Source organism: Hakea prostrata, chromosome 3 (genome assembly GCF_041222555.1).
Source record: "Hakea prostrata isolate BN-2017 chromosome 3, UWA_Hpros_2, whole genome shotgun sequence".
Classification (NCBI taxonomy): Eukaryota; Viridiplantae; Streptophyta; class Magnoliopsida; order Proteales; family Proteaceae; genus Hakea; species Hakea prostrata.
Window position 1 is genome coordinate 22,937,516 of NC_142602.1, and position 27,803 is coordinate 22,965,318.

At 38.3% G+C, this 27,803-nt stretch overlaps 2 protein-coding genes and 1 long non-coding RNA gene across 3 annotated transcripts; 2 read left to right on the forward strand and 1 right to left on the reverse strand.

The window, feature by feature from the left end:
• Positions 1–784: 784 nt before the first annotated feature.
• On the forward strand, positions 785–5,173 carry LOC149021663 (uncharacterized). The gene is made up of 3 exons (XR_016172351.1): positions 785–1,202; positions 3,845–3,885; positions 3,958–5,173. It is a non-coding gene; the product is annotated as an uncharacterized LOC149021663 (long non-coding RNA).
• Positions 5,174–7,422: 2,249 nt separating this feature from the next.
• On the forward strand, positions 7,423–9,096 carry LOC149021664 (dof zinc finger protein DOF1.7-like). Its single transcript, XM_089147157.1, has one exon. The coding sequence runs from the start codon at positions 7,953–7,955 to the stop codon at positions 8,580–8,582; it is 630 nt and encodes a 209-aa protein (XP_089003283.1). The 5' UTR covers positions 7,423–7,952; the 3' UTR covers positions 8,583–9,096.
• A 4,064-nt stretch (positions 9,097–13,160) lies between these two features.
• LOC149021665 (ubiquitin carboxyl-terminal hydrolase 7-like) lies at positions 13,161–26,074 on the reverse strand. Its single transcript, XM_089149888.1, has 18 exons — positions 25,961–26,074; positions 22,683–22,828; positions 22,468–22,503; positions 22,269–22,376; positions 22,005–22,105; positions 21,714–21,840; positions 18,982–19,041; positions 18,825–18,892; positions 17,618–17,668; positions 16,149–16,257; positions 15,191–15,279; positions 14,952–15,021; positions 14,655–14,735; positions 14,409–14,504; positions 14,246–14,291; positions 13,658–13,765; positions 13,492–13,566; positions 13,161–13,417 (listed from the first exon to the last, which is right to left on the reverse strand). Exons 1-18 carry the CDS (start codon positions 25,968–25,970, stop codon positions 13,308–13,310), a joined length of 1,491 nt encoding a protein of 496 aa, XP_089006014.1. The 5' UTR covers positions 25,971–26,074; the 3' UTR covers positions 13,161–13,307.
• Between the last annotated feature and the right edge of the window lie 1,729 nt (positions 26,075–27,803).

The window sequence follows — 27,803 nt, forward strand, 5'->3', positions numbered from 1 at the left end:
CTGAATCTTTTGAAGTTTATTACATTAAAAAAAAAATTAGGTATTCTTAGAGGAGTCGAGATCAAAGTGCTCCCTGACGTTTTCCACCCCAAAATATAGGGGGGCCAGGGGTGGGTGATGGAATTTTTTTTTTAATATTTTTATTGTGGAGCTACCGTTTTGTGGGGACCGTAGCGCGAGTGCTCCCGCGGAGGTGATGATCCGAATTCTTCTTAGTGATCATCTTTTGATGAGTCCTTGAGAGATGTCAAGGCGACCAAAGATAAAGGACAAAAGGTGTATTGCCTCCGTTGGTGACTCCAACCATATTGATTACCAAATGGTTTTTATATCTAGACTTAAAATGATTTTTAAACATTTTTAAGTATTAATAATAATTGTCAAAAAAAAAAAAGCATAAACTAAAAATGAAAACCATAACAAAGAAGTGTTCAAATCAGCGGATCCTGGGACTGTTTGGACGTTCTTTCAGTATGCTTTCCTAGAATTAAAAGAGGTCTTTCAGACAGGCAGATCATGTTTTGTGTATGGCTTAGTTTTTCCTTTTCTTCTGATCTTTACGACTTTACCCCGTTTTCTTTGTATCGAAGAAAGAAAAAAAAAAAAAAGGTGAGTGAAGCCCCTGATCGGGTCGGGTTAGGAAGGAAATGGTTGGCACGTTCGCGGGGGCAGATGTGGAATAATGCGTTACGATTTGTCTCATCCCTCAACTGAAATTGAGGGAAAAGTCATAGAAGGAGAATCGGAACGAAATCACGGCCGACGCGGCAGCTTTGGAGAGAAGATGAGGTGGCAGCGCTGGGTTTAGATCTCTGGAGGAATAGCAGCCGACGTGGCAGATTCGGAGAGGTGCTGCGTGTGGATCTCTCTGAGTGGCCACGTTATTGAGTCACTGAAGCTGTCGTCTCCACACGCTTCGCCGTTGCCAATGTTCTCCACCCATGTCGGAATTCACAGGTTCACCACGCTCTCGCTTCGATCCCTAACTTCTGCATTTGTTCGATTTTGCCATTGTTCTCCAGCCCATTTGGTTTCTGAAACCCTAATGTTCCGCGGATTTATGAATTGGAGGTCAAAAGCAGTAAAAACTTTTGTTGTCGTGAGCTGAGGAAGGTCCATAGGATGCCCCTCAAGCTCAGCTTTTGGTATTCGTTACAGCAAATTTTGTGGAGTACGATGGAGTGGTTGTCAGCGGAGAAGAGGTAAAATTTTCTGCACGAGATATCCAGGGAGATCATATTCGCAAAATTCGTTATGTGATACTCTTTCTCTTTCTTCAATCTTCATCATGGCTTTTAGAATTTTCTTAGATTCGTCATTGGATGACGGGTAAGATAACTGGATTAAGTGGACGAAATAGTACTTTTAATTCTTTTGTTGTATCGTTAGCTGCTTCAAGACATCTTTGTGGTATCGATCTGCTATTTGATCGTTATATTGGCTTGTGCGAATTTCTCCTTTTCTTTCTGTATTACCTTTAGGAGCTTCTAAAGCAAGAGTCGTCAGACACGGATGTAAAGCTTAACTGATTTAATGGAGCTAATCGGAGTCTTCAATAGTTTGAATGTTCTTTGAAAATCCTTGACCATTATATTTATACTCTAGATTTGGTTGCTTCGATTTTGTTTGTTGGGCCTATTCTTGTTAGTTTCAATTTCGAAAATGATAAATAAAAAAATTAAAAAGGGGGGGGCTATGATAAAGACTCCAAAGATTTTAATTTTGAATGCAGTGAAGCCTCAATATATGAGTCTTTCTACATGAAATGTGTTCTGCATTTCATTCTGCTGCATATGATAAAACGAAAAGGTGTTCGTATAATAAATGGGATTATGAACACCAAATTGTATGTGGATGTGAAATGTTTTTTTGCTTAGAGTTTATTTCGACACAACTTTATAACTAAGCGTTGTCCCTAGTGTTCAAGGTTGCTTAGATAAATCTTGTTGAGCCATCATATCCTATAGGAGACCAAGTCCTCTGTCAAGATAACTTGAAGTGATTCCACCAGAATATTTTTAAATTTTCATATATTTATCGATGATCTGATTCTGATAGTGACCCCAGTTGCAATTATCATGAACTGAATCATTAGTTTTATAATTTGTAATAATTGAGGAACTTGATTCCTCAATAGTTTTGTGGCACATTAGATTATCAGTTTCAAAGATGTACTAAACTGGCAAGGTTGCCTGTTTAACTGAGTAGGCAGCCTTAGTGAGGTAATTATTTCTAATATTTTAGATATTAGTGTGGGGCACATTGATCGTGGGTTTCATTGTTGGCAACTTGTGTGAGGTGGTTGAGCGGTTCAATAGAAAGGTTCAAATCAAATTGGACTAATGCCAGTTCAATGATCCAAGAAGGAGTTTACAAGCTGAACAGCAACTTGGAATAGAGCAGTTTAACTAGTAATGAGTTTTTTTATTTAAATATAGTTTGATATGTGAACTAGGATCTAAATTGTTGAGTTCCCTAAAACAGATTGACATTGAGAAATGAAGTAGCAAGAGAAAAAAGCTGAGACCAATTAGAAGAAGGGAATGAAGATGGGAACCTTTTTTGGGGTTGCTTAGGTAAATCTTGTCGAGCCATCATATAACGAGCAATAAGTTTTATTTTATTTGAAAGGTTCAACTTGAGTTGGGTTGAAGCCGGTTCAATGGTCCAAGCTGGAGTTTACAAGTTGGACACCAACTTGGAATAGAGGAGTTTAACGAGCAGTAAGTTTTATTTTATTTTATTTTATTTAAACATGGTTCTATACGTGAACTAGGATTCCAATTGCTAAGTGGATCCCTAAAACAGATTGACATTGAAAAGTGGGGCAGCAAAGAGAAAAGACTGAGACCATTTAGAGGAAGGGAATGAAGATGGGAACCACGAATCTCTTTTATTAAGGGCAGTGATTCACTCAAGTACAAACTGAATGACAAACTGTTAGGGATTTGATTCACGTGAAGATTCTAAAACAGAGAAGCAAGTTGTGGGGTTTGAGAGAGTTATTTACTGGGTCTTCCATATGGTGTGTTGACTATGAATAGAAAAAAACAATGAAGGCGCAGAATTCTTGTGAGAGAAAGAAGAAAGAACACAGGCAATAATCTGCGGGATTACACAGGTGGAGGTAACCCATATTAGCAAGTTCTTAATTTTTATTTTTCTAGGTTGTGTTTAGTGCTGAAAACCTAGATCATGGATGTAACTTGGGGAACTTGAATTTTCTATTTTATATTGTAACCTAGCAAGTTGGGACTTGCCTAGGGGTTTGGGGTTGTTGACCCTGTTTGAGTTGCATCTCAGATTGAAGGGATGGAGTTCATGGACTATTGTTGCCGTGCAGACATTGAGGAGCATCTTGAGTAATATATGAAACCCTAGGTAGGGTATTGGACATAGGTAGTGTAGCTGTACCATGTAAATTTGGTGCCTTGTGGCTGGGTTACTTTTCATTGCATATATTGGAGTGTTTCAATTGCAAAGTGGTGGCACTGTCTATTAGAGCCAACCACATTATTGTGTGTGGTGGACATGTTTGTATAAGGTTGGTAATTACGAGACCGTCCCGATCAATCTTGACTTGCAAGTAAAGAAGCACTGCCACATTGAAAGGGAAATCTAAAATACATGGGTTCACAACACACACAACCCCCCCCTGGGGCAGGTGAGGTGAAGTGTCAATCTGGGAATAACAATAGTATTTATGTCAGCCACACCTTATTTTGTATTTGATTTCTGCTTTAATTACTTTGCTGCTGATTTCACTCTTATCTGGGAGCCAGGTCATGCAGTTGTTGATAATGTTTTGAGTTGTGAGCTCATCAAATTGATTTATATTGTGCAGGAGAGGCAAATAGCTCTTTCTCTACCACTCAGACCAGAAATGTATGCAATTTTCTTTCTCTTAGACTAGTCATTTCTTCCGGTCATGATAGAAAAAAAAAATATGTGGTGCAGGTTGAAGATCTTACACAAATTGTCGTTTCAAACTCCACCGGTGAATATTGTTTTGGACCATGGGAGGTAAAAGGTAAATAGTGGCAGGATTAATGTATTTTGATCCACCCTACAGAAAGAAGCTGGTACGATTCATGGCAACAAAACTATTGTATCATACCTACTGCCAAGATATTCATTCTTCAGTCCTCCTTTTTGAAGATGAATCTTCCAAAGAAGGTGATGAGTTTCTTTTCCTCTTGTAACCCAGTGAACTAATAGTCCTCCTTTTTGAGGATGAATCTATCAAATAAAGTGATGATTTTCATTTCTTCTCGTAACACAGTGACCTATCTGGCATATCTTCTCAGATTCAATTGGGTAGATAGCCTTAATACTCATACAAAGCCAAAGCAACAGAATCAGACATGCACCTTCTTTGAGTTCTGCAATGCAGAAGAGGGCATGCTATTATGTACCAATGTTGCTGCTCAGGCCTTGATAATCCTGCTTGGATATATTTCTATGCGCTGCTTGTCAATGGTTGGTTGGGACAGAGAATATTGATCAGCTATAATTGTTTTTTCCTTTATTCCCCATTTTTCAACTAATAAGACTGGGTCGTGCATGTTGTTTCCTGGGTTTTAGACTTATCACTGTGCACCCAGAGCTGACATGGTCCCCCAACCCCCCTCTCTCTCTTCCTCTCTTAAGAGTAATAAATTTTTATTGATACAAAAAAAAGACTGGATCGTGCAGTTTGATCCTCCAGATGATCCCTAGCTGCCTAATTTTGCTTACCACTTACACAGAAACACATTGTGGATCCTTTATGGTCTGCATATTCATCTTGTCGGTCAAACATCATGTGGAGGTGGAAGGGGTCACACACTACTTTTTTTGATGTGGAAGAGTTGCAATTAATTTCTTCGCTATCTTATGCTCCAATGTTTTTATGAGTAGGATTGCTACATTTCTCATCTCTTGCTTAGGAAAGAAGTTTGAATAATAATGTTTTAACCATGCATGAATGTCCTCTGTTTACTGGCAGGCTGCTAAAGTGCCTGATGAAGAATGTCAGTTTCATAGAAAGAACATGCTGTTCCAGAATACTGGATCTGATACAGGAAACACTGGTGACTGAAAACTATTGTTTGAATAAATCAGCTAAAATTGCTTGTAAAGATTGACAAGGAAGTGTGTCGAATTTTTGGTGAATAGTTTACCAATCGTGGGAAGTTTTAAGTTTTGTACTTAATAGAATTGTCACAAAGCTAGAAACGTTGGGTTTGAGACTTTTGAGTAGTTAAAACTTACAACTAGAGAGAACGTAGGGTAGGGTTTGTTACAATAGGATTTTCAAAATTATAAATTTCAAATTCAAAATCTAAATTTATTCACAACGTATTCAACGTTCATCAGCTCAATCGTCAGGCGTGTGTATTTGTCACTTAACGTTGCTGAATTGACTCTTCTTTTGGATTATGCTGGACAGGAAATTGCTACATCAGTCGGCTTTTCCAAGTCCTCCCAGGTTTAACCTGAGTATAGACAGCAGCTCGTCCAGGTTCAAGAAGAAGATCCGTGAAGTCAAAGTGACACTAAATGGGTTCAAGTGAGAACAATGAATTTGGATCCTTTTCACATAGCCTGCCCATATAGCTACACACACTTACATGAGTGTTAGGCCTATGAATGTGGATGTATGGGCAGAGTGGGTGCGGAGGATTTGGATTCAAGAACAATCCTAATAGAAGGAAGTCTTGAAGTGGAAGACGCCAGAAAGACAGTTTTTTCTGATATTATTTTATCAATCAAATACAGAAGTGTTTGCCCCCTCCCCTCCCCTCCCTGGATCAAGGTGACACTTCTTTAAGTGCTGCCTCCAATTTTGGTTTTATTTCAAGTGCTGACTAGTGACCCTAAATTTGTTTCTAGTAGAGTGAAATGAACAGGGGTAAAGTGAAAGGAGGGATTAAAGAGTGTTTTGCTTTCCTGGAAGTGGGAAGTGTGTGTTGATGTATATGAAATGTTTCATCAAAAATTTCCTAATGAAATGGCTGGTAATCAGAGGCCTGAAGAACACAGCGTGTCAGTAGAGAATATTGGGTTCAACTTCAATGTTGCATATGGCCACGATCGAACCGAGGGGTTGAGGTCGAAATCTCGACCACTCATTTTGCATTTTTTGTTTTTGGTGCAAATAAGAATGGTTGAAAAAAAAAAAAGAATGGTTGAGATTTTGACCTCAACCACTCATTCCATTCATCATCATACATAGCTTAGTGTTATGCATTAATTGCGCAACATTGAAGCTCTAATATGAGAATAGTGTGTATATTAAATTTGCTTTCTTTGGCAATTTGCTTAATGAAATGCTCCATTATGTACTAGAAGAGAAGAACGAAAACTATAGGGGGAAAGTTTGACATTCAAAGCTTATGATAAGATAGAATGTAATTACTATAAATGAGTAGAATGTTTTTTTGTGAAATGAATCTACGAATACACAGCCAAGAAGCATTAATAAGGATGGCATTTCCACAATTTGTGAGGGTGAGGTGATCGTTCTCCTACACCAGTTATGAACCTATCCTTTTATTGGTGATATTTTTCACCCTAATTGTGGGAAAAACTCTTCCTTTGTTTTTTTAAGGATTCGAATCATCTGTAAGACTCTAACACATATCAGGCAAGGTCGCCTATGTATACATCACAAGTTCCTTCAGCAGTTGGATGCATGTTGTGTTAGGGTTAAGGTTTAGGTACAAAATTTACTTGGTATTACAATTTGAGTGTTTACTTTAGAATATTCAAATTGTTGCTTTCAACTAGTATTTATAAACAATATAGGTTCTATAATTAATAATTAATTGAATTCTTTCAAAAAAATTGTCACACCATTAAATTATTATCATACATTAGATGATAACTCGTGTATAACTCAAATACCTTTAACATACTGGACCCTCCAGTATTTCAATAAGAATTTGTAAAATTGAACTTCAAGCTCAGCAAAATAATTGATAAACCAAGTAAAAATTTGTGTTTAGTGTGAAATATAAGGATACCCAAATCACCAAGCCAATTTCAAAACCACAAACTATGAATCAGAATATGAACGTGGAAAAATGTGCTAGGAAACCAAGGAAGACAAAAAGAAGCTTCCTTCCTTCTTAGAATAGAATAAGAATAAGGTGAAATAATAAAAATACCAGTCATGATGGATACTTGGACTAGTTGGGGAATAATTCTGTGGGTTTCACTGTTAAAGAGTCTTCATGAGAGCATCCAAAAATATTCCAATGCAGTAGAGTGTAAATTTATTTCTTTCTTCTTCAGTGAATTAACCATCAATACTGGCAGGATCTGATGGCCCACCACTTAGATGCTTTGATGAATATTAATGGAAGAGATGCTGGGTCTTCCAATATGGGAGATGGGTCCATTGGAAGGATGATCAGCACGGAAGAGGATGAAAGAGAAGTCAAAGAGTCTAGAGAGAGAGACAGAGGGAGAGGAATTTTAATCTGGATTAAGGAGTAGGCAATCCTAGATTACAGTTAGTGGAGATAGTTTTGATTCTTGTAAAAAAGCTTAGCCAAGTATTTTAAGGGTCTCAATTCCCAGACAAGTTGAGAACATAGCTTCCACTTTTCCTGAAGCTTCAGGTCTCTGATGGTCACAGAGAGAGATTGATCCTCCACTTACAAGATCTCCACTTTGCTTCTGAAAGCTACCTCAAAGTTCGTGTCTTACAGTCGCTCATGGGATGTTGGGTTTTGGTTTTAGCTCTTTAGTTTCTTCAAAATCTCCTCTTTAATTTGGTTGTGATAGTTCTTTGTTTCTTTTGTAAGCCTCTTCTTTCTAGTTCTCAAGTTGCAGATTTTGGTTACCTTTTGAATCTTCAAAGGAAAACCCAGTAATCAGTTCATAAATCCTGGGAGAGAGATCATTATTGAAGCTGAAACACAGAACCCAGTTTCTGTATCCGACCAGTTTGTTCTGTTATCAGAATGCAAGACCCCTCTTCATTTCAATCTCTACAACCTCATTTTGAACAGCAAGAACACCTTAAATGTCCCCGCTGTGACTCAATGAACACTAAATTCTGTTACTACAACAACTACAATCTCTCCCAACCTCGTCATTTCTGCAAGAATTGCAGGAGATACTGGACTAAAGGGGGTGCCCTTCGAAACATTCCGGTGGGTGGTGGCACCCGCAAAAATTCAAAGCGTTCCTTGAATTCCAAGCGCTCTTCGTCTTCATCTGTGTCGGCTCAGAATGTAGTTCCGAAGCCGGAAACTTCTTCCAGTATCTACTCGTCGGTAAGCAACATAGATCAGGATCGGCAAATGTTAAACGTCACAGACAATTTCAGTTCTCTTCTGGCCTCAAATAGTCAGTTTGGTAATCTGTTTGAGGGTCTGAATCCAAATGGTTCAAGCATTAGAACAGTGCAATTTGGAGAATTTGCAGAGAATTCAAGCCCAAGCTCGATTGGAAATCCAACATTAGAGTTGCAGAGCAACAATACCCAAGAGACATTCCTGGGTATTCAAGGAGGTGATTCAAGTTGCTGGAGTACTGGAAATGGGTGGCCTGATCTCGCCATTTACACGCCAGGTTCGAGCTTTCAATGAATTTGAAAGAACAAAACAAATTCAAATCAAATCAAGGAATCTCTTATCATTATGCTTTGTGGTTTGCTTATAGAAATCTGATTATTATGAATATTTTCAAGTTATTAATTTTAGCATTGATGCCAAGGTGACATTGGTTGTCCTCGGTTGTTATCTGTGGATTTTTTTTCTTCTTTATTCCCTCTCCTCCTTTTGGATTTTTCCTTTTTGGGTTTGTTTAGTAGAATCTGATGTAGCTATTATAAAATTTAGTATGATATATGTATACAATAATATATTAGAACAAGTTTTATGGTTGCTTGGGTTTTGTTTAATTGTTGACCATTGCTGGCTTGATGGATTATATAACACATTCATGTATGTGGTGTTGATTTAGGTCATCAATTCTTGTTTATTACATTAAAAATCATGGGTATGTGATGATATGAAAACAGAGAGCTCAAGCCCTAAGAAAATCTTCGCGATCTGATTTGCTTACAATTTCATATACTCCAACAGAGGCCGACAAACAAGAATTCTTTTTCCCTACCCTTTTGTCTCATATTCTTAAGAGTTTTTTATCACTTTCAATAATATGAAAATAAGCAACATGTGGTGGTTCTTCCATTGACCTTATTTCAACTAATATTTGTTACTATTAGATCAAAGTTTTGGGTTTTTAGTGATGAATCAGAATATTAGACCCACCACCACCCACCCCAAGTGCATGCTTTTCCCATCTTTCAACTACTCAGATAAGTTGCGGTTGCTGCTGCTGGTGGCGGCTCACTAGCTCTGGCCACAATAAAAGACAACCCTTTCCTTGTACCATACTAAGAGGCAGTTGTAGCATTGCAATAAAACATTCTTGGTGTCCCTGCAACCATAATGTAGGCCAAAAGTTACTTGAGATGACTTGCATACTAGAAGATGGATGGATAAAAGTTCGAACCCAAGACCTCCTTAGACTTGCTGCTTCTACGTACGAGGCTGCAACAACTATTCTATCTTACATTTCTAGGGATGGGTTCATGTAACCAGGGTTTTATCAGAATTTCCAAAATAATCTACCCCTGATTGTAAAGGTCACTTGTACCAGTTGAAAGAAAAAAATGGATAATTGCGCGAACTGCAGGCCTGCAACAGGTAATTCTTCCTGATACATAAGCTTTTGGAACTGGTTCACTAGATTGAGTTTGTGAGTCTGTGCTAAACTAGTTGCAGTAAAAACAGTAGCTAAATTATGCTCTTAGTTTTGTTTTGAAGGCATTGTTCCAAAGTCAATAAAAGTTGGTACAAAGTCATCATCATATTTGTTCTACAATCATCAAGTCATTCCAAGCCCCCTCATCAGAAAACTGTTTCAAAACCTAGCTAGGAAGAGCTTGATCCCTTGAATCATAGCCCTTAAGTTATGGTAATAAGGGGAGGGGTGACTCTTATGTTAGTCTAGCTTTCTAGCTACATTGGAATGCTGAAACCTATGCGTGCCTAGTTAATGTGACTTATAAGTTGATCCAAGTCCACAACCATCCAAGACCCTATTAAGGTAGATACATAGAATTGTTTTGATTCATGATGGACCACTCTAGTGTTTCCATTTTCATGTCATCCAACTACAAGTGAGTTGTTAGCTACTGAAGAATTTAAATTCAATTATGGTTTCTGGGGTCGGAGTGGTTCCAGAATTTGATCATTTGGGACATTGAAGGAGTACATGTGCTGAGATCAATCCCAGAGTAAATAAACTGCAAAGTGTTCGACAGATGAACTCAATGAAAACAGATAGACCAAGGAAAATACTCTTGCTTGGTCTCAGGCTCTAAGTAAGTTCCTTTATAAAACTCCAGAAAATTAGAACCCCAAGGCCTCCATTTCCTGGTCTCTCTCTCTCTCTCTCAAATTCGAAATAGGAAAATACAAAAAGTGGAAGAAGATATGCAGGGGGAGAATCATCAACAGGTGGGTGGTGGAGGGCCACTTCTACAAATGGTGGGCACCTTATTCTATCATATCTTCACCTTTGTGCCAATTGCTGGGCTCTCTCTCTCTCCTCTCTCTTTCCTCTCTCTCTCATATTCATGTGAGTCAATCACTGCAGGCACGCAGAGACGGCAAAACATGACTTGGGTTGCACTGATTATTATTGTGTGTTCCCAGGAATAAGACCACATCACTAGATTTTTGTATAGTTGGCTCCCAATTGCCGACCCAAGCATCATTGCTTGGGGATCCAAGGCCAACGATGGTTCTTCAGCTTTCACTTTCAAAGCACCTATCACTTTGTCAAATCTGAGAGAGATCAATTTAACGGATTACACGGGGACAGAAAGTCCCATGGAGGAGAGGATGAGTGAATGGTCCTTCACTCAACCTCAGTACTATGAAATTCTTATTAATGAATGGCTTAGATAAGGGCAGATGAATATGTTGGTGAAAAGAAGTTCTGTGGTTGTGAGTTGTGACCACCATCTCCATTTCCCATCTCCATCAACCTCACCAAATCAAACCTTTACGCTGATGCACATCTACTACTGCTGCTATGCTTCCTTACAAAATTCTATAAATGGGAGAGATGGGAATCATGGGATTTGGAGAAACACTGAGGTCAACGATTTTAATTGGCCTTGTTGATTTTGATTTGCATTGAATTGAGTTGAGTTGCAATACCTTTCAAAACCTAAAATTGGTCTCTCGTATCTTAAAATTCAACATTTTCGTGCTGAAAAACCCTAAATTCGGTCATTACGAAACATCCGAAATTGTAATGCCTTCCACATAAAGAATACAGGTATGATAACCCCCCATACGTAACATATACTTACAAACCATTAGTTTGCTGAAATAGAATGAGTTGAACAAAAAAGAGTGCAACAAATATAATGTTTTCAATGAAATTCTAAAAGCTCACTTTATTTGATTCATTAAAGCAAGAAAATGAGCAGACAACCTCCTTAAGAAATCCATGGCTTAACTTTTCTATGATTAAAAAAAAATCCCAACCATTTGGGTGAAAGTTTGTGGAGAAGTTAAATAGGGATATGTGATCTAGTGCGCATCATCTATAGCAAAATGAAAGGAACCAGGCAGCATGGCACTAGTTTCCATTCACGCGTAAAGGAAAATGAATTCCACTCTTGTGAAATAAAAATCATCAACTCTTGAGTCAATCATTTTATTTACCCCTCTGGATCTGGAGAGAGCTCAGGAGTCAGGTCGTTGTTCATGTTCATGTTCATGCATTCACATGGTATTTAATGGCCCTAAAATATCAGCATCATCTTCTATGGGAAAAGATTCCATTTTGCTTTTATTCTTCCCCTACTCCCTCAACCCCAAGAAAAATACTAGGCTAAAGACCAATAAGTGAAGTTACTTCTTTGACATTCCAATCCCCAATCAAACTGTCATAAGATTTTCAACCTCAGCAAATCTTTGGGACCAAAAGTCCTCCGTGTAGGGTTCCTAAATTCAATGTACTGAACTTGATTATCTGACTCCTCACAGAAGAAGAAGAAAAGAAAGAAGAAAAAAACCTGCTCTGTAACAGTTTTTGCCAATTAAAGGTATAGAAGTGAAGTCGCAATACATACTGTATAATCCATTTAAGTTGGCCACATATTACAAATTTTATTATTATTGTACTAGTAAAATAAAAAATGAAAAATAATATGATTTTCTCAAGAACAAAGTTTTCTAGGTCAGATCAGCAGTGCATATATCATTCACCTGCACAAAGAATTTCCAAGACTCATATTTCTTAATAAAGGGATTATAGGTTTGACACTCACATATGTTATACCCCAACCCCTATACGTTAAATCCTCCTGTTTCCAAAAAAAAAAAGACCTTTCTCGAATGTGGATCATCTCTCCTGATGGGTGTGCTCTCTTGACAAATTTATAACCACAAACTATGTAAAACCCACAAGTAAAAACTAATAAAACATTAAAAAACCACCCTAATCTTGTGGACCCTAGTAATTTGTGGTCAATAGCCGTTGGGAACCCCCCCCCCCCCCCCCAAAAAAAATAATAGTAATCAATTGTATCGATTTTTTTCCCTCTCCTTCCTTGGTAGAAGCTAACTTGTGACTCATTTACGCACCCATCAGTGGAGAGCTGAAGCCATCAGGAACAGGTGTTTCCCATGCTTCAGAGGTAGGTGTCTTCAGCTTCCTAATTGAATCTGACACCTTGAAGATTGGTCAAGCTCTCTCTCTACCAAAGTACTGGTCAGTTCTGTTGTACTAAAAGAGATGTAAACAGCATTGCCAATATTACCCCCAAAAAACAGCATTGCCAACACCCTAGACAAGAAAGGCCTGTCCATATGGTGCAGAGCAAGTTGACTACATTCCACTCTGGCTTCATCAACTTTGTGGAAATGAAACCTCCAGTTGTACCTGACCTTCCTGAATAAATTTCCCATCAACAAAAAGTCTTCCCGGCTGGACAGATATTTGAAATATAGACCCATTGAAAGCAATTGAAAAATACACTCATTGTAACAACTTCAACTGAAACAGAAACCAGTCAAGGGGGAAACAGAACTTGAAAAAGAAAAAAATCTTCACTTAATGTAATGAATAGACTTGGGTAAACTAGAGGGGCAAACTGCAATAATATATGGATATAACATCCACAAACATTGGGTAACTCCAGATCATTCTACACATCATTCCACTCCAAAAGTACAAGGGTGGTACCTTTCTAAACTACACCAATTGGCTGATACAACAGTCATTCATGATGCGTCGGATAAATCAACCGACTTCCCAGCTGTAGAACTAGAACTTGAAGCGTCAGACACCATACGGGCCTTGTACATGCAAATATATGCCATATGCCAGTCCCCTGAACAAACCAAAAAAACATCAGTCATTGAAAAACTTCAAAATTGACCTACAAGAATCAATAGCTGATCTTACCTCCTCCAGAGAGCTTAGTGATGTCTTCCTCCCTCTGTGGAGTTGGATTGTCATCATCATATAGAATCCATTTCCCTGGAACCATGACCATTTTTAAATTATCAATCTGCGTCATGGATTTCTAACTTGGAAAAGGGCAGATTTTTTTCCAAGGAGCATGACTAACCATTTTCTTGTTTGACCCAAGCAACATAATGCCCAGAGTCCGCACTCCTCCCCTTGTGGGTAAGCACAGCAACCAAGTCATAGACTCCAGTAAATTGGACTTGTTTATCTGATGGAACACCAAGTGTGAAGAACTAATGTTGGCAATTGACAGATAAGGTGATAAGAACCCAAGAATTGAACACAAACACTAAACAGATTTATTTATTAATAAGCAAAATTGATACCAGTCACCCCCACAGCATAAGTTGTCCCTCAGCCATAGGCTGCCTAACACCCACATAAACATTCTTTACCCTCTCCTCACACTTTTCCCCTATTTATAACCCCAAACCAACAATAACCGATAACCCTCCACATGGCATTTAACATAAGGTAAAATACAAATTCTGCTGAAGAGATAGAACTGGCCTCATCAGCTCCATCATAACAAGAGTACCACGTGGATTAAGATAATGTAATAAACACCCCATCTTCAGTTTCTAGGAGAGGGTGGGAGAATAGAATTTTATGGACATTTTAGGCAAAGAACAACCCAAACAAAGGATGCTTCCACTAAGAACTTGCAATCAATGGTTAGAGTTATTACCTTCCTGGTTTGTAGCTGTCGATGGTTCACCTCCATTGGGTAATCCCTGTGGAAAATGGACAATCAATATAACACGTAAGCATTGATAACATTTTTAGTTACCATTTTCTATTTGACCAGTATAAATATGAGACATGCCGTATAGCAGGAATGGTACAGTAACCTCAATGTCGAGCATCTTTACATCGTTCTCTTTGGAATTGGTATTCTTCTCACTGGTTTTCAGCCCAAACTTCTTGCTCTCCTCATCTCTTAGAATCTTTTTTTGGAATGCAGGTAGCACCAAGATATGCCAAAAGAGAAAGAGAAATGCTGAGATATGAATCAACCAAATCCACTGTGGTTCCTCAATGCTAGCGGGAGTTCATCACAAGAAGAAGAAGAAAAACCCAAGGGTAGTAAATGATACCTTACGAGGAGCTTCCAACTTTTTGCGGAGTTCATCAGAACATAGGTCATAAACATCCAACTCCAACGGGTAATCAACTTTCTGAAACAAAGTTTTTTAGATTGTTCAATACTAACCTACCACTAGATACAAAACAGAATTGAAGTGCACATCGAAATAGATAAACGATTCAAGATTAATAAACATTTTGTTCTACCACTGTTCCATAATAAAGCTAATATTCTCACAAAATATAATAATCCAAAACAATGATCTTTGAACTCATCAATTATTATTTTGTATCAAAAATGAGGTTACCCGCAAAATCTTTGCCTTCTGATTTGACTCCCTTTTCCAGAAAAACCGAACAAACTGAACAGTCAAGTACCTGAAAAACTGTGTGAATAAGCTTTCTCCCAAAAAAACAGATGTAATATAATAAAAGAGAACTTTTGTTTTCTCTAGTCAACACAGTTGTCGACCATAGTTGGTTTCAGTTGATTCTCATGAGATCATCTAGGAAGAGAAGGTCTTGATTCGAGAATGCAAGGTCTTGCCTTGGTAAAGAACTAATACGTGATTCCTTCAAGTAAATTGCACTACGGCCCAACGAAGGAGAGACTTTCTCCAGCTCCGACTTTAGTGCCTGCATGATCCACCAGCATTAACGGTAGCTCTAAGCAGGGAAACAGCTCATATAACCTTCAAATGCATTTAATTTGCCGCATGTGTTATCAAGTACTACAATGGATCATAATGGGCAACTTATGTTACTTCACCAAAAAAAGACTGCAACTGCCACTAGTTGAGAAAGGTTAAAAACAAACATATCCAGGCAGTCATGCATACAAATACGTGAATCAGTATTAATTCTTGACAAGTTCAAATGTCCCATGCTACCTAGTCAGGTAGTACATCCACGCCCAGGTGCTCTGGTTGACTTAGGCACCTTGGTAGACTAGGTAGGCACCTTGTATGTGTTGCTCACCTAGTTGTTTTTGCCTTGCATTTTAACCTTTTTAAATGCCTTGTTTCACCTTGTGCCTTGACAACTATAGTCATTGGGCAAAGTTGTTTTCCAATTGGTTATGTGAATCAGTATTAATTCTTAACAAATTCAAACTTCCATTGTTGCTCTGGATGTGCCATGCCGCCTAGTCAGGCAGTGCCTTGGCATCCAGGTGTTTTGGTCAACTTGGGCACCTAGGACGCTTTGCTCACCTAGTTGTTTTCGCCTTGTATTTTTGCCTTCTCCAACGCCTTGGTTTGCCTTGTGCCTTTGACAACTATGGTGCCATGGAGCACGATTGTTTTCTAATTGGTTATGTGAAACAGTATATATTCTTGACAAATACAAATTTCAATAACTGCTCTGGATGACACAAACACAACTGGTCTCCAACTGGAATGTTAAAATCCAGAATTACCATGTCACAGAAAGCAAATCACCCCAAGCCTTCTTTTTGCTCTTCTTTTAAATGTGTCAGAAGCATTTAAATTGGAATTAATACTTACATGCTTTAAACCCTCATGCAAGTGGTTGACCTCCTGAGATATATGGCATTTAAGAGAGTATACCGACTCCGACTCTGAAGATTCTTCACTACTTTCTGCACAGTGCACCCTGGTAACACGAAAATTTTGTGAATTCCTTCAAGTTTCTAGTAGGAAGCCAAGCCCGTATAGCTCACAATACAGCATGCAAAATAAACTTGCAATAAAACTCCCAATGAAAAGGTAAACTCTTCAACCAACATATGCACAATAAGATGGACAAACTAAGATCCTCAATTTTCATTCATGAACATTAGGGGTGGAAACCAACAATGGTGATTTATCCACACAGTAAGATTAGCAGGATTTCGAGACAACAGGTTCACTGTACAGTTCTCGGCTTCTTGAATACAAAGTTAAAATCTCCATACTTGAACCAGTCATCTTAAGGCAAGAAAACTTAGCCAGCACAGAGGGTGATGTTATCAACTCTAAGGAAACCTCAAAAAGGATAGAGAAAGTTTGACAGCAAACGCATTAAGCATGAAAGAAGCCTACCACCCTAACTTAATGGATGATACCAGCTAAATGAATGCATCACGAGTGGCCCAAGGAATTAAGTCTCACGAGTTACTAACAAAAAAGATGATGGACAATGACTGACTCCATTTGGTATTTCTAGTTTCTAAATTTGTATTGATTCCCCATTTAGTTGGGACAAGGCTTGATGATGATGATGATGATGATAATAATGAAACTTGTATTGATTCTTCCCCAGAACTGACAGAGGGATTGAGTAGTCCATCTGTCCAAGCCAGGATGGGTTGATCACCATGATGCGCCCCTAGTGTCTCAAGTGTACACCCAAAAGTGTAGGAAGTGTCACAGGGGATCAGCTACTCCAGCAAAATGAGGGAAACCATGAGAAAACCAGCTAGAGACAGTGTACAAGTGGCAAAGGCTGATACAGAGGCAGCTACACCCAAGTACTGACGTACAGGTCTGATTTGGTGCAGGGAATGTTGGCCCAGGTGTCAAGAGTAGGATTGAAGGAGTGTGGAAGTTTGGAGAGAGTTTGTTATATTTTGAAATAAGAGGAGAAGAGAGGTTATGTCGAATATTGTAAGGGCTTTTGTAAGGTGAACTTGCAGGTGAGAGCTGCTGCCCTCGGGCAGGTTGTAGGAGATGGGTGTTGCTGAATCAGCAGTATTTCATTCCCCTTTTTATTGCTGATTAAGTGGTGTTGTGTTCTGTTTTATTTGAAGACTGACATTATTCTCTTCAGCTTAATCCTACTATTGCTCTATTTTGCTGTGTGCTTGTGTGTTGAGTGAGTATTGAGTGAAACGAAAGGGTGTTAGCCTTTGTTAAGCTGGGATTGGGAGCTTAACACACCATTTTCCCATGAAGCAGGTTTTATAAGTTACCGACAACTAATCTCCAAAGACCAAACACAGAAATATGAGGAATATTTGGAGAACATTAGATACCTGCTGACCAGATCAATACCAAAAAGAGCCTTGACAGTTTCTGGATTCACTCTGCAAGGGAGCATTGTAGATTTAGCTAATTTAAAGGAGCAGCAAATCAGCAATCAGATAGAAAAATAGATAGATGTAAAATCCATGCTATCACACAGCTCAAATTTTAGCCATACCTTGCACATAAATGTCTGAAGTGAGTCTCAAGTTCTCTAAAATGACAAGATAGTAATTGATTTAGGCTGCGCATGGGGTTGGGCAAAATGACAACCATGCTTTCCCTCCCCCCCCCCCTCTTCTCATTTTCCTTTTTCTTCTTTTTTTTTTTGGTTGGGGGGGGGGGGGGGGAATGCCCACCCATGTGTCTGGGTGCAGCCTGGGATTTTGCAGAGAGGAGAACATCTACATTAATAATTTTTTTCCTGCTGTCTTTTCAATCAATATTCCAAAACCCAAAATCCCACACCTTTTTTCAGCATTATCCAAGTTTACTAGCCACATCTTTCAATCTCATTTCACAGCATAAAGTAAAACTCAATAGTAAGTTAAAAAAGGACCATTCAAAAGCAATGTGAAAAAACTATTTCAAATAGGTGCAAACATGAGTAAGATCAAATAATTGCAACCTAGAAGCCTATGCTCAAGATCAAGTTCAACATGTCAAATACTTGGGCAAACATAGAGTAGTTAACGAACAAGGGCAGCCTTCGGCATTGAAATGAAGCCTAAGCATAGCCCATGCATTGAGTTTCTTTTCACAACTTTCCTATTTATATTCAGGATGCTGGAAGAAAAGTTGGGGGAATAAGAACTTTGCATTAGCTTCATCCAAGATCCAGCTTCTCATCTTTCCTCTAGCTGATAATGCGACAAGAGGATGAAAAGAAAGTGGGGAGGGGTGGAAAACAATCGTTAAGAAGTGGCAATCATGATCTTCAGTATGCTTACCATCTTTCTTGTAACATCAACCATGCAATCTCACTTTCTAACAACAGAATTTGATCAAAAAAACAGAGAAAAAGAATAATAATAAATGGCGATGAATTTAAACAAAAATTCGGAACATAGCAAACAAACTGACAAAAACCATTCAACTGAGAGCAATTAGTAAGATATTATTACAGAAAAAGGAGGGAACCACTAAAGTTTCACCTCAGTAGATATTAGGATTGCAAATGAGTCATGTTGATATGAATCATGGGTAAAAGAAAAATACCTGGAATCTGGTGATCTAAGAGACTGGGAAAGCGTGTACAGAAGTTGGGTCCAACATTCTTCTGCATCCTGTTATTTATTTCAAAAGAAAATACATAAAAAAGAAATTGAACTTCTTTAACTACTATGACCATTTGGAAGGAATGAGGTAAAATAACCTGCTGCATGTAAACACCATTATGCAGTTGGCCAAATTGGGGATACTTTTTACGCAATACCTGCAGCAACGAAATAAAGTCAAAAATCACAATACAAATATGTGGCCATAGTTAAAGCTATGTATAATGGTGTAGTGAATAGTGTATGAACTAGTTGGGTTTCTCTTTCATATGAGAACTGGGGAATTTTTCTTTACTCCTTTTTTTTTCCTTTTTCGCGGGGGGGGGGGGGGCGCTGAATTCACATAGACATGTAAATGGATAACCGAAATCCGCCTCCGAATTCGTGTTCATATTCGTTTAAGAGTGTCCGAATCCGAATTTTTTCTTACCGGAAAATATCCGTATCCGTCCGATTACTAAACGGATTCGGATTCAAATATTTACTAAACGGACCGGATAATATATTATCCATTTATAATAAAATATATATTTTTGATGAGTTTAATTAATAAAAATGATTTTGAATTTGGGAAAAGTTCCTACCAATTTCTTCACGCATTTTAAAAGTTTTCTATACAATCACTTGTTACATCATTAAATGAATTAAATTTAAAAAATTAACATTTTTCAATAAGTTTTTATCACATCATTAAATGATTTAAATTTAAAAAATTAATAGTTTTTGATAAGGTCGAGTGACTTCACGAGCATCAAGGGCTGTGTTTTAAAAAGTTTTAAAAAACAATTTTTCATCATAACCATTACCGACAATCACTTGTCACATCAATAAATAACTTAAATTAAAATTTTGATATTTTTGGAAAAATCTCGAGTGACTTCACGAGCATCAATGAAAGTATTTTAAAAAGTTTTAAAAAATAAATTTTCAACATAACCAATAGCAGATACACTGTTTAAGGAGTGTGTGGGCTGCAGACTTGCAGTCTCTCTTTTCTTCTCCTTTTAGCTTTTTTGGCTTGGGAACAATCTAGACGGCGTTGCTCAAAAAATCAAAATGATGAAACCTCATGTTTCAGCTCTTCCCGTCAACTAGCGGCAGCCGGCAAGTAACAGCAACCAGCTTACGGCAGCGGTACGAACGTGGCTTTGCATCTTCAGGTACCTATATTGGTGATTCTCATCAAACCCTTACTGTTCTCCCGTTTCATGGGCTCTTGTGCATCTTACGGCGCCGGTGAGAACGTGGCTTTGGCTGTCTTTGAATTCATCTTAAATGGCCGACAGTGGTGGTCTGACTGTGTTTGTTGGGTGATCTCAAAGCCGGCGATCTTCCTCCGTTAGATGCTCTTTGAATACATCAAAAATGGTCAACGATGGTCTGGCTGTGCTTGATGGGTCAGCCCTCAAAGCAGACGATCTTCACCACTTTGCCGAAACTTAGGTTCTGAGATCGCAGTCATCGGAACTTAGAAAATGGCACAGTGGCACAGTAATCGGATGGTTTTGCGGATCGGATAATAATCGGATGGTTTTGCAATAGAGTCACGTATTCGAATTCGAATACCCTTGAAAAATATCCGCCGGATATCGGATTTACTTATCGGATTCGAATTCGGATGGCGGTGTATCCAAGCCAAATCCGATCCGTTTACAGGTCTAAATTCACATTAACAGTTGCTTATAGGAAGGATCAGTTTTAAGGCTATATTGTTTACATTGATCATAGACAAGCTGAAGAGACATCCAAGATCAAATCGCTGGGTATATGTTTTTTGCTAATGGCATCATTTTAATGGAGAAAACAAAAGAAAAGATGAATTCAGAGTTAGAGAAACGAGATCAACCTCGATAACAAAAGGTTTTTTAAGAAGCATAAAACAACAACGAGGTACATGATATGTATCTTTAATATAAGTCTTGTATGGGATGTCACGACAATTAATGATGGGAGAGGAGACACTCAACACAAAAAACATAGATGTACTCAGGTTCACTCATAAATAATGAAGAAGAAATAGAGGCTGACGTTGACCAAAGAGAGAATACGGTGGACAAAATGGAGAAGACCATCTAAAGTGTATCCTGGTTCTATAATAAATTTTGCAACCTATGACTAAAACTCTCATACCCCATCAAATGACTATATCCTCGAATCTGATCTTATAACCTAAGATTTTAAACCTTTTTCCCTGCACCTCAGAGTTCTACTCAAACCTCCTTTACAGCTCAAACAAAAAGTTGTCCAACTCTCGACTCCTCTTTCGCTGGCCTAATATACCCATGTTTATGTTCACGTGAAAACTTGAACTACCACCTTCCATGTTGATAAATCCATTTGAAAGGAAACAAGAAGGCTATACAAAAGGGCCAAACAAGTGACCAACTATAGCAAGTATTGAAATATATATATCCAACAATACTTCTGCTCCATCTTTCTGCAGAAAAGTTTTATATTTTAATCATTGTGTGTTTCTTACTTAGAGCCCATTCCAATTACCTAGCCTTGTAACCCAAAAACTCAAGCTGCTAAGCTAGGGAAACAACAATATATATCAACATCATTAATTATCATAGTCAGGTAATCAACTATCAGCAAATTTCAATTAACAGTTGAAATACTAGCCCCCAAAAAATCAACATTGATAACATACTTTGGTGTTCACAAACACAAAAACCATCATCATTCAGTACTCAGTAAAATTACAGAAATTTTAGACCCAATGACCAATGTCATTCCTTGGTTTAAGAGAACTTGATTGACATTCAAGGAGAAAATAAGAGGAAACAAAGCACAAAAAAATGAAGGAAGAAATACACAGATAACTAACCGTCAAAAAATGCATTGGGGTAACGGGCTTGACATTTTTATCAAGATCAGTAAATAGGTCTCTTGTCGCGATGGTCAAGAGATGTGAAGACTGATCCAAGTCGTTGCTTCTTCCTGAGTGGGGATACCTAGTCGGAGACGTCATATTGAAGTGCAGGAGTTAGTTTAAAGAATAAATGCAACTTTCTCAAGTCTTAAAGCAAACATAAAGATTCTCCCATTCCTAGTTTTAGTGTAATTCCTCGAGGAGTCTCTCTAAAAACAATCGCAGCATAATACAATAATCACTCACGAGAGTAAAGCAGACTTCAACTCTGGAACTGAATGCAGGCACTGTAATGTGGAATTCATGTAGCAGGTATTCCCCAGATTAAAAAGACCAGCAGTGTGACCCTTGAAAACAGAAATTGCGTCACTTCAGAGGATAGAACAATGAATAATGATCAAGAGATCCCATATACACTGGATCTACCCATGAATAATATTTTTCCCCTCGAAGGAGGAATAGGGAAACTTCAGCTATAACAACAATTTGACGAGCAACCATTCAACTCACCACAGCGACAACTTGCTCTTCCTCTGGAAGGTCCTCCATAAAAACAGGGCCTTTCTCGGGGGCTTTTACAATTTCATCAGCAGTTCCCATCATCATCAACTTTTGACCCTAGCAACGTTTGTAGAAAAGTGAATATTGATTACTAAATGTAGAATAAAACATTTCATAAATTTTGGAACACTAATGAAAGATTTGTCACCTCTTTCACTCCTACTGTTGACCAGTCTGCATCATCCTGCATTGTCACAGTGGAAAATATGGTCAAGTATGAATCTGGTTTCCCTCAGAGTACCGTAATACCAACTCTATAACTTGAAAGTTAATATTTGCCAGCTCTATAATACGCAAATCAACTAAGCTGATGTTACTCATTATCGAACAAGAGTAAGCAATCACATCGAATATTTCAGTTACCTTCAGCAAACCACCTTTAACCATAATCTTCTGCCTCTCAGGGGGTACCCCAGTTAGATCATACAACTGGCATTTGAAAACTAAAGGGGGTTGGTTTGTGTCGATTTCTACAGCTGGGAAGACCTCCTTTTGCCATTTCACACTTACTGCACAGAGTGTAAAAACTTCATCTGTAAGCAACTTTCTTGGTGTATGTAAAAGGAGAGAACTAGTAAAGAAGCATGAACAGTGGCGATAAACTGCAAGATTTCTTTGCATTAAAAGATAATTTTTCATGATAATTACAATAACAAACTCAGCCTTATCCCATCTTAATGGGGTTATCTGCTTGGATCCAAGCAAACAAAGGAAAAGCAAATTCTAACCAGAAAAAAGATGGGAAAAGAGAGGAGAAATAAATAAATAAGAGAGATAAACGAGAGGTAACAAGAGGAAAGAGCCACAGCCCATCAAGACATTCAAGTATTCAAAGATATGACTACAGTGGCTTCATGGCAATGACAAATTATAATTGACAAAACTTTGTCAGTTTAAACCTTATGATGTCCAATCACAGGATTGTGGTCAGACATCACACAATCCAAGCATGTATTATCTGTGAAAACATGGTCACAAAATAAAGTCTAAGAGAAGTAAAGCAAATATTATAGTAGATAACCTTGTTGGGATATGCAGAGAAGGATACCCTCTGGACCTAAGAAGAGAGAACAGCCTGCTCCATCTCTACTTCACATCTCTGCCTCATTGAACTCTCTATGGGCATGAAATCACCACATCGTGGAAAGTTGCAACCAGGCCAGAAAAGATGTTTATTTCTCTGCTACAGTATGGTGTGGTATTCTTCATCCAATGGTCCTAATGCACCATTCCTTCCAAGTATTTTTTGCATTGACATTCATGCAACATGTAAAACCTTTTCTTACAGTTGGGCCATATTAAATGGTCCACCTTCAATCCAAGAGCATACACCATTTTCATGAGCTTTAACAACAACCACCTCAGCCCTTTCCAAGGAGAGGCCAGCTGTCGGTTAGTTAGGACTGTTGTATGTAGTTGTATTCTTGATTCCCTTTGGTTGGCCAGCTAACCATATACATGTAACTCTACGCAATGAATATATTAAGAAATTTCAGATCTTATCATTGGTATCATGAGCCTATTCTATAACTGAGTGTCTTTTCCAGTTCTGTTTGACTGCTTTTTCTTCCTTTTGCCTTTCATGGCTTCCAACCTATCTGGTTTGCTTCATCCCTCTACCGCTTCCTCTACTCCCATGTCAACTATGATCCAACATAACCGAAGTGTGGGGAAATTGGTTTGAGGCAAGAAAAAGTTTCCCAGGAGAGGAGGGTGAGGATGACAGGGAGAGAGAAAAAAAGGATGGGAAATGACAATAGAAACTAGGAAAAATAAAGAGAAAAATAACAGCAAAGGTGAAACTAAAAAGAGGGAAACATAACCCAGCAAGTCAAGAGACTCTCAGAAAGATGTGTCTTTGCCCTCCAATAGGCCCAATCTGAGATATACTTGGCACAGGAGCTAGACTACACATGCACTTCCTCACAACTTCTCCTATGGTCAATTTAGGCATGCTACTAGATCTTCTAGCTCCCTCAACAGAATTCGCATCACTTCTCCCTAATGGGTGTCTGGAAGCAATCATTAGACATCCGACTCCAGTTCATTCATATATCATACATAAACATATATGGATAATAAGCTAAAGTCCAGACTCCCTAGTTCAACTCTAGCGTTGTTGTTTCAAGCATACAAGTTGGCATAATCCTGTTGCACAACCCCATATTCACCTCCGGATATTTGTTGGAGACAATAGAAAATTGTTTTATCAGTGAATTCTTCCTACAACATTCAACTCTTGTAAAACAGTTAAAACGTCTTGCTTTCTGCAGGCTATGCAACAGTATGAAACAAGCCAATAAAAAGTCGCTGACCTAACCAGGAAGCCAAAAGTGTAAGACTAGTGGAAGTTGGAGTAAGGGCACCTAACCCACTGCAACAGAAGATATTAACACACGGTCCACACTACTGTAGAAAACATTCTATGTGGCTCTCGGTGCTAATCATGCTATTACCAAACAGTCCACACTTCTGTAGGAAATGTTCCATGTGGCTAATCATGCTATTACCACTGCTGCAGGGATCCCTTTCCAAACAGCTCTTACTTTAAACCAGTCTTTTGATACCTACAGTTGCATGAGGAGTCCCATGTCTCAAGAAAAGGTCAAATCAAGGCTCATAACTGAATGGGATGGTGGAAAACAACAAAGAGCAACAAACCTTGGACTAAATCATGCAAATGTTGGTCTTGCAGTATAATGGAATAAAGCCCGGACTGTGGTTTACAAATGTTAAGAGACAATCTGAGTAAAGCTATACTTCCGTCAAGGCACCTAAGCTATATGACAGAGGGCCTGCTTGCACCACTTCATCTCTGCCAGCCAACACACTAAGCAAGAGCTTGACATCCCGTGGATCGTGTCCTATGTATCAATACTATATGAACCATAATAAATTGATTAAGAAGGATCAAAAATAAAAAAGGAAACCAGCATACAGAAACACATTGATGCTTCCACAAGTTGACCAAACTGCAGCCCTCCGCCCAGTGATGGCTAGAAAAGAGTATGCTGGACTTGGAAAAGCAAACAGCTTCGCTAGACAGAAAGCCATTCGCACATACACTCCAGAAGCCCAAGTTAAAAAAATCACATTCAATCGGGCCATAACAAGTAACCCAGCTTGGCACCATAAAAAGTTGCGATATAGTATAGTTGAGACCAATGAATAGCTTCAAATCGCATACTTGGGTCCTTACAGTTAATATAGTACTCTGACCCTAAATTCCAGGAAGAACTTATTAAAGACGTGCAGCTGAAAGATTTTATCCATGTTATCACCCCCAAAGCACCACTAAGCTACAAAACTAACGGGGGAAATAAAGGCAAAATCCAAAAAACCCAGATCGGTGGGCAAGTGAAAACCAGCAATGGCGCCAATCGAATCGCTAAATTTTAAATAAAATGGAATAGCGCTCCAATTAAATGTAGTGACAGAGTCAATTCTTCGCACAATAGAAAATTTAATAACAAATACCAAAGAAACAAAAACGGAAACACAATTCGAGATACATAGACTTTAATCCGCGTTGCACAGATTGGTTAGCTATCGTAATACCACGCAAGGTTAAACTCATAGATTTTCTACAATGTTCATGAGATTACAGAAAGTAAAAATAGTAGTAGTTTGAAGGTATCTACCGGTAGGCATGATGGCTGATCTTTGAGTTCGTCTCTAGAAAGCAGATGAAGAAGAGAAAAATGTGAAAATGTGTCGCAGTTTGCTTGCGCAGGAGGACAGAATAGCGTCTTCTGGTTGTGTAACTCCATATATAGAGAACATTCGGAGCGCAAGAAGTGCACCGTATATAAGGGTATTTTCGTCATCAGACTTTAAATTTTGCTTGAAGAGAAATGTAAAAAGGTATTTTGGTCCAAACGATTTCATATTTGATAGTATAAATATCCTAAAGTTGTCTTGCCTCTTAAACCTGATTTTATGGTGATGGGGGTAGGCATAGAGGTTCACATCCTCTACAATTCCTATCATAATTTCTTGTAATTTTTAGCTATAATTGTAACACGTGACTGTTAATTATCCAAGGGTCATAATTATAATCCAACTAAGAATTGAACCTAATATATCCCTAAAACTAAGCTTCCAGAAAAGAGGATACAAGAAAAGAGAAGAAACAAAATTGGGAGAAAATTTAGGGATTTATTAAGTTCAATTCTTTGTTGGGTTTCTAATCATGACCCTTGAATAATTAACCGCCATGTTAGAGGATGTAAACGTGTAGACATAGTGTATCAGAACTAGAGTTGAAAACTCTTACCTGGTCATGTGGGCTCTTCAACAGTAAATTTAAATATTTAGACTTCTTTGTCTTTTTTGCTCAAAAGGCAAATTAATAGGAAACAAGAGGGGAAAAAATGTATTTCACCCTATCCCAGCCAACCAATAAGGTTCTACGAGTAAGAGATGTGGTCTTACCAAAAAAAAAAGTAAGAGATCCCGGAGGATTGACAGGGGGAACTATAGTTTTTAGATACAAGATATCCATCCTAGTCACTATGGATGTATTTGCCCAATTGACACGTTGAAGGAATCAACATTGGACTTATTGTGGAAAAAATATAAACGAAAATGTCAAACTTTTTTGAAACATAAATTATGAGTACCAACTGCTATGTAATCTGCAAAAAGATTAATAGATATATTTATAATATTGAAATAAACATATTCAAAACCTGAACACACCTTCAATTTTTTTTTATTTTTTCATCTGACGTTCATCCGGCAACTTGCGCGCACTTCGATTACATTATCAGAGGGAACTTTGTCGTCTACAAGGGTCGAACCTATGACCTCTCCATTATTAATTAATAAACATGGATCTTACCACTCTACCAACCTTGCATTGACCACCTTCAAAATTTTAGCTACAAGTTTCTTAGTTGCCGGATCACACGAATTCAACTTGCTATTGAGAGCTTTGACCAGGTGGATGTAAATCCACTTCAGCTATAAAGTGAATCCTAGGTAGAGGCTGTCCCTCATAGTTTCAAGTTCCATAATTGCTGCACAGGTGATGTAGTTCGTGATGCATTTCAATGCATTAAAAGTCCGACTTGGATCCCATCGAATGATAACTCAAATTTGACATGTAGTCAATTGACGGATTACTTTCATGCGTATTTGTAGACTATGTATGAATACCATGTGTTGTGGTCAGACCTGTCGAATCGGAATTCGATGGTCGGGTTTGGTATGGTCAAAACGTCTGGTTCGACCATATCACATTGCTTCGAATCGAACTCAAGTCGTAAGAAGCGAGAAGAGGTATCCATATCAAACTCTATTGTTACTATTCAAACGGAGTTAGACTAACCTAAGAAAGGTCTATTCATGACACAACTCTAAGCAATAACTCCATTAACAACCGACTAATCATAACTATATAAAGCGCGACTTATTTGCGTCATGTGAAGTAATGATGTTTCTAAGAGATATACACCTCACAGTTAAGAAGATGTGAATCAA

Bases quoted from the DNA above. Each gene is read 5' to 3' on its own strand.
- LOC149021664 (XM_089147157.1), top strand. From the start codon at position 7,953: ATGCAAGACCCCTCTTCATTTCAATCTCTACAACCTCATTTTGAACAG.
- LOC149021665 (XM_089149888.1), bottom strand. The intron at 19,042-21,713 runs GTTAGTTATCTG...TCGTTGCTGCAG, and splicing joins CCCCAATGCATTTTTTGACG to GTATTGCGTAAAAAGTATCC. The intron at 14,505-14,654 runs GTATCATTTACT...TTCCAAAAAAAG, and splicing joins AGTTGGAAGCTCCTCGTAAG to ATTCTAAGAGATGAGGAGAG.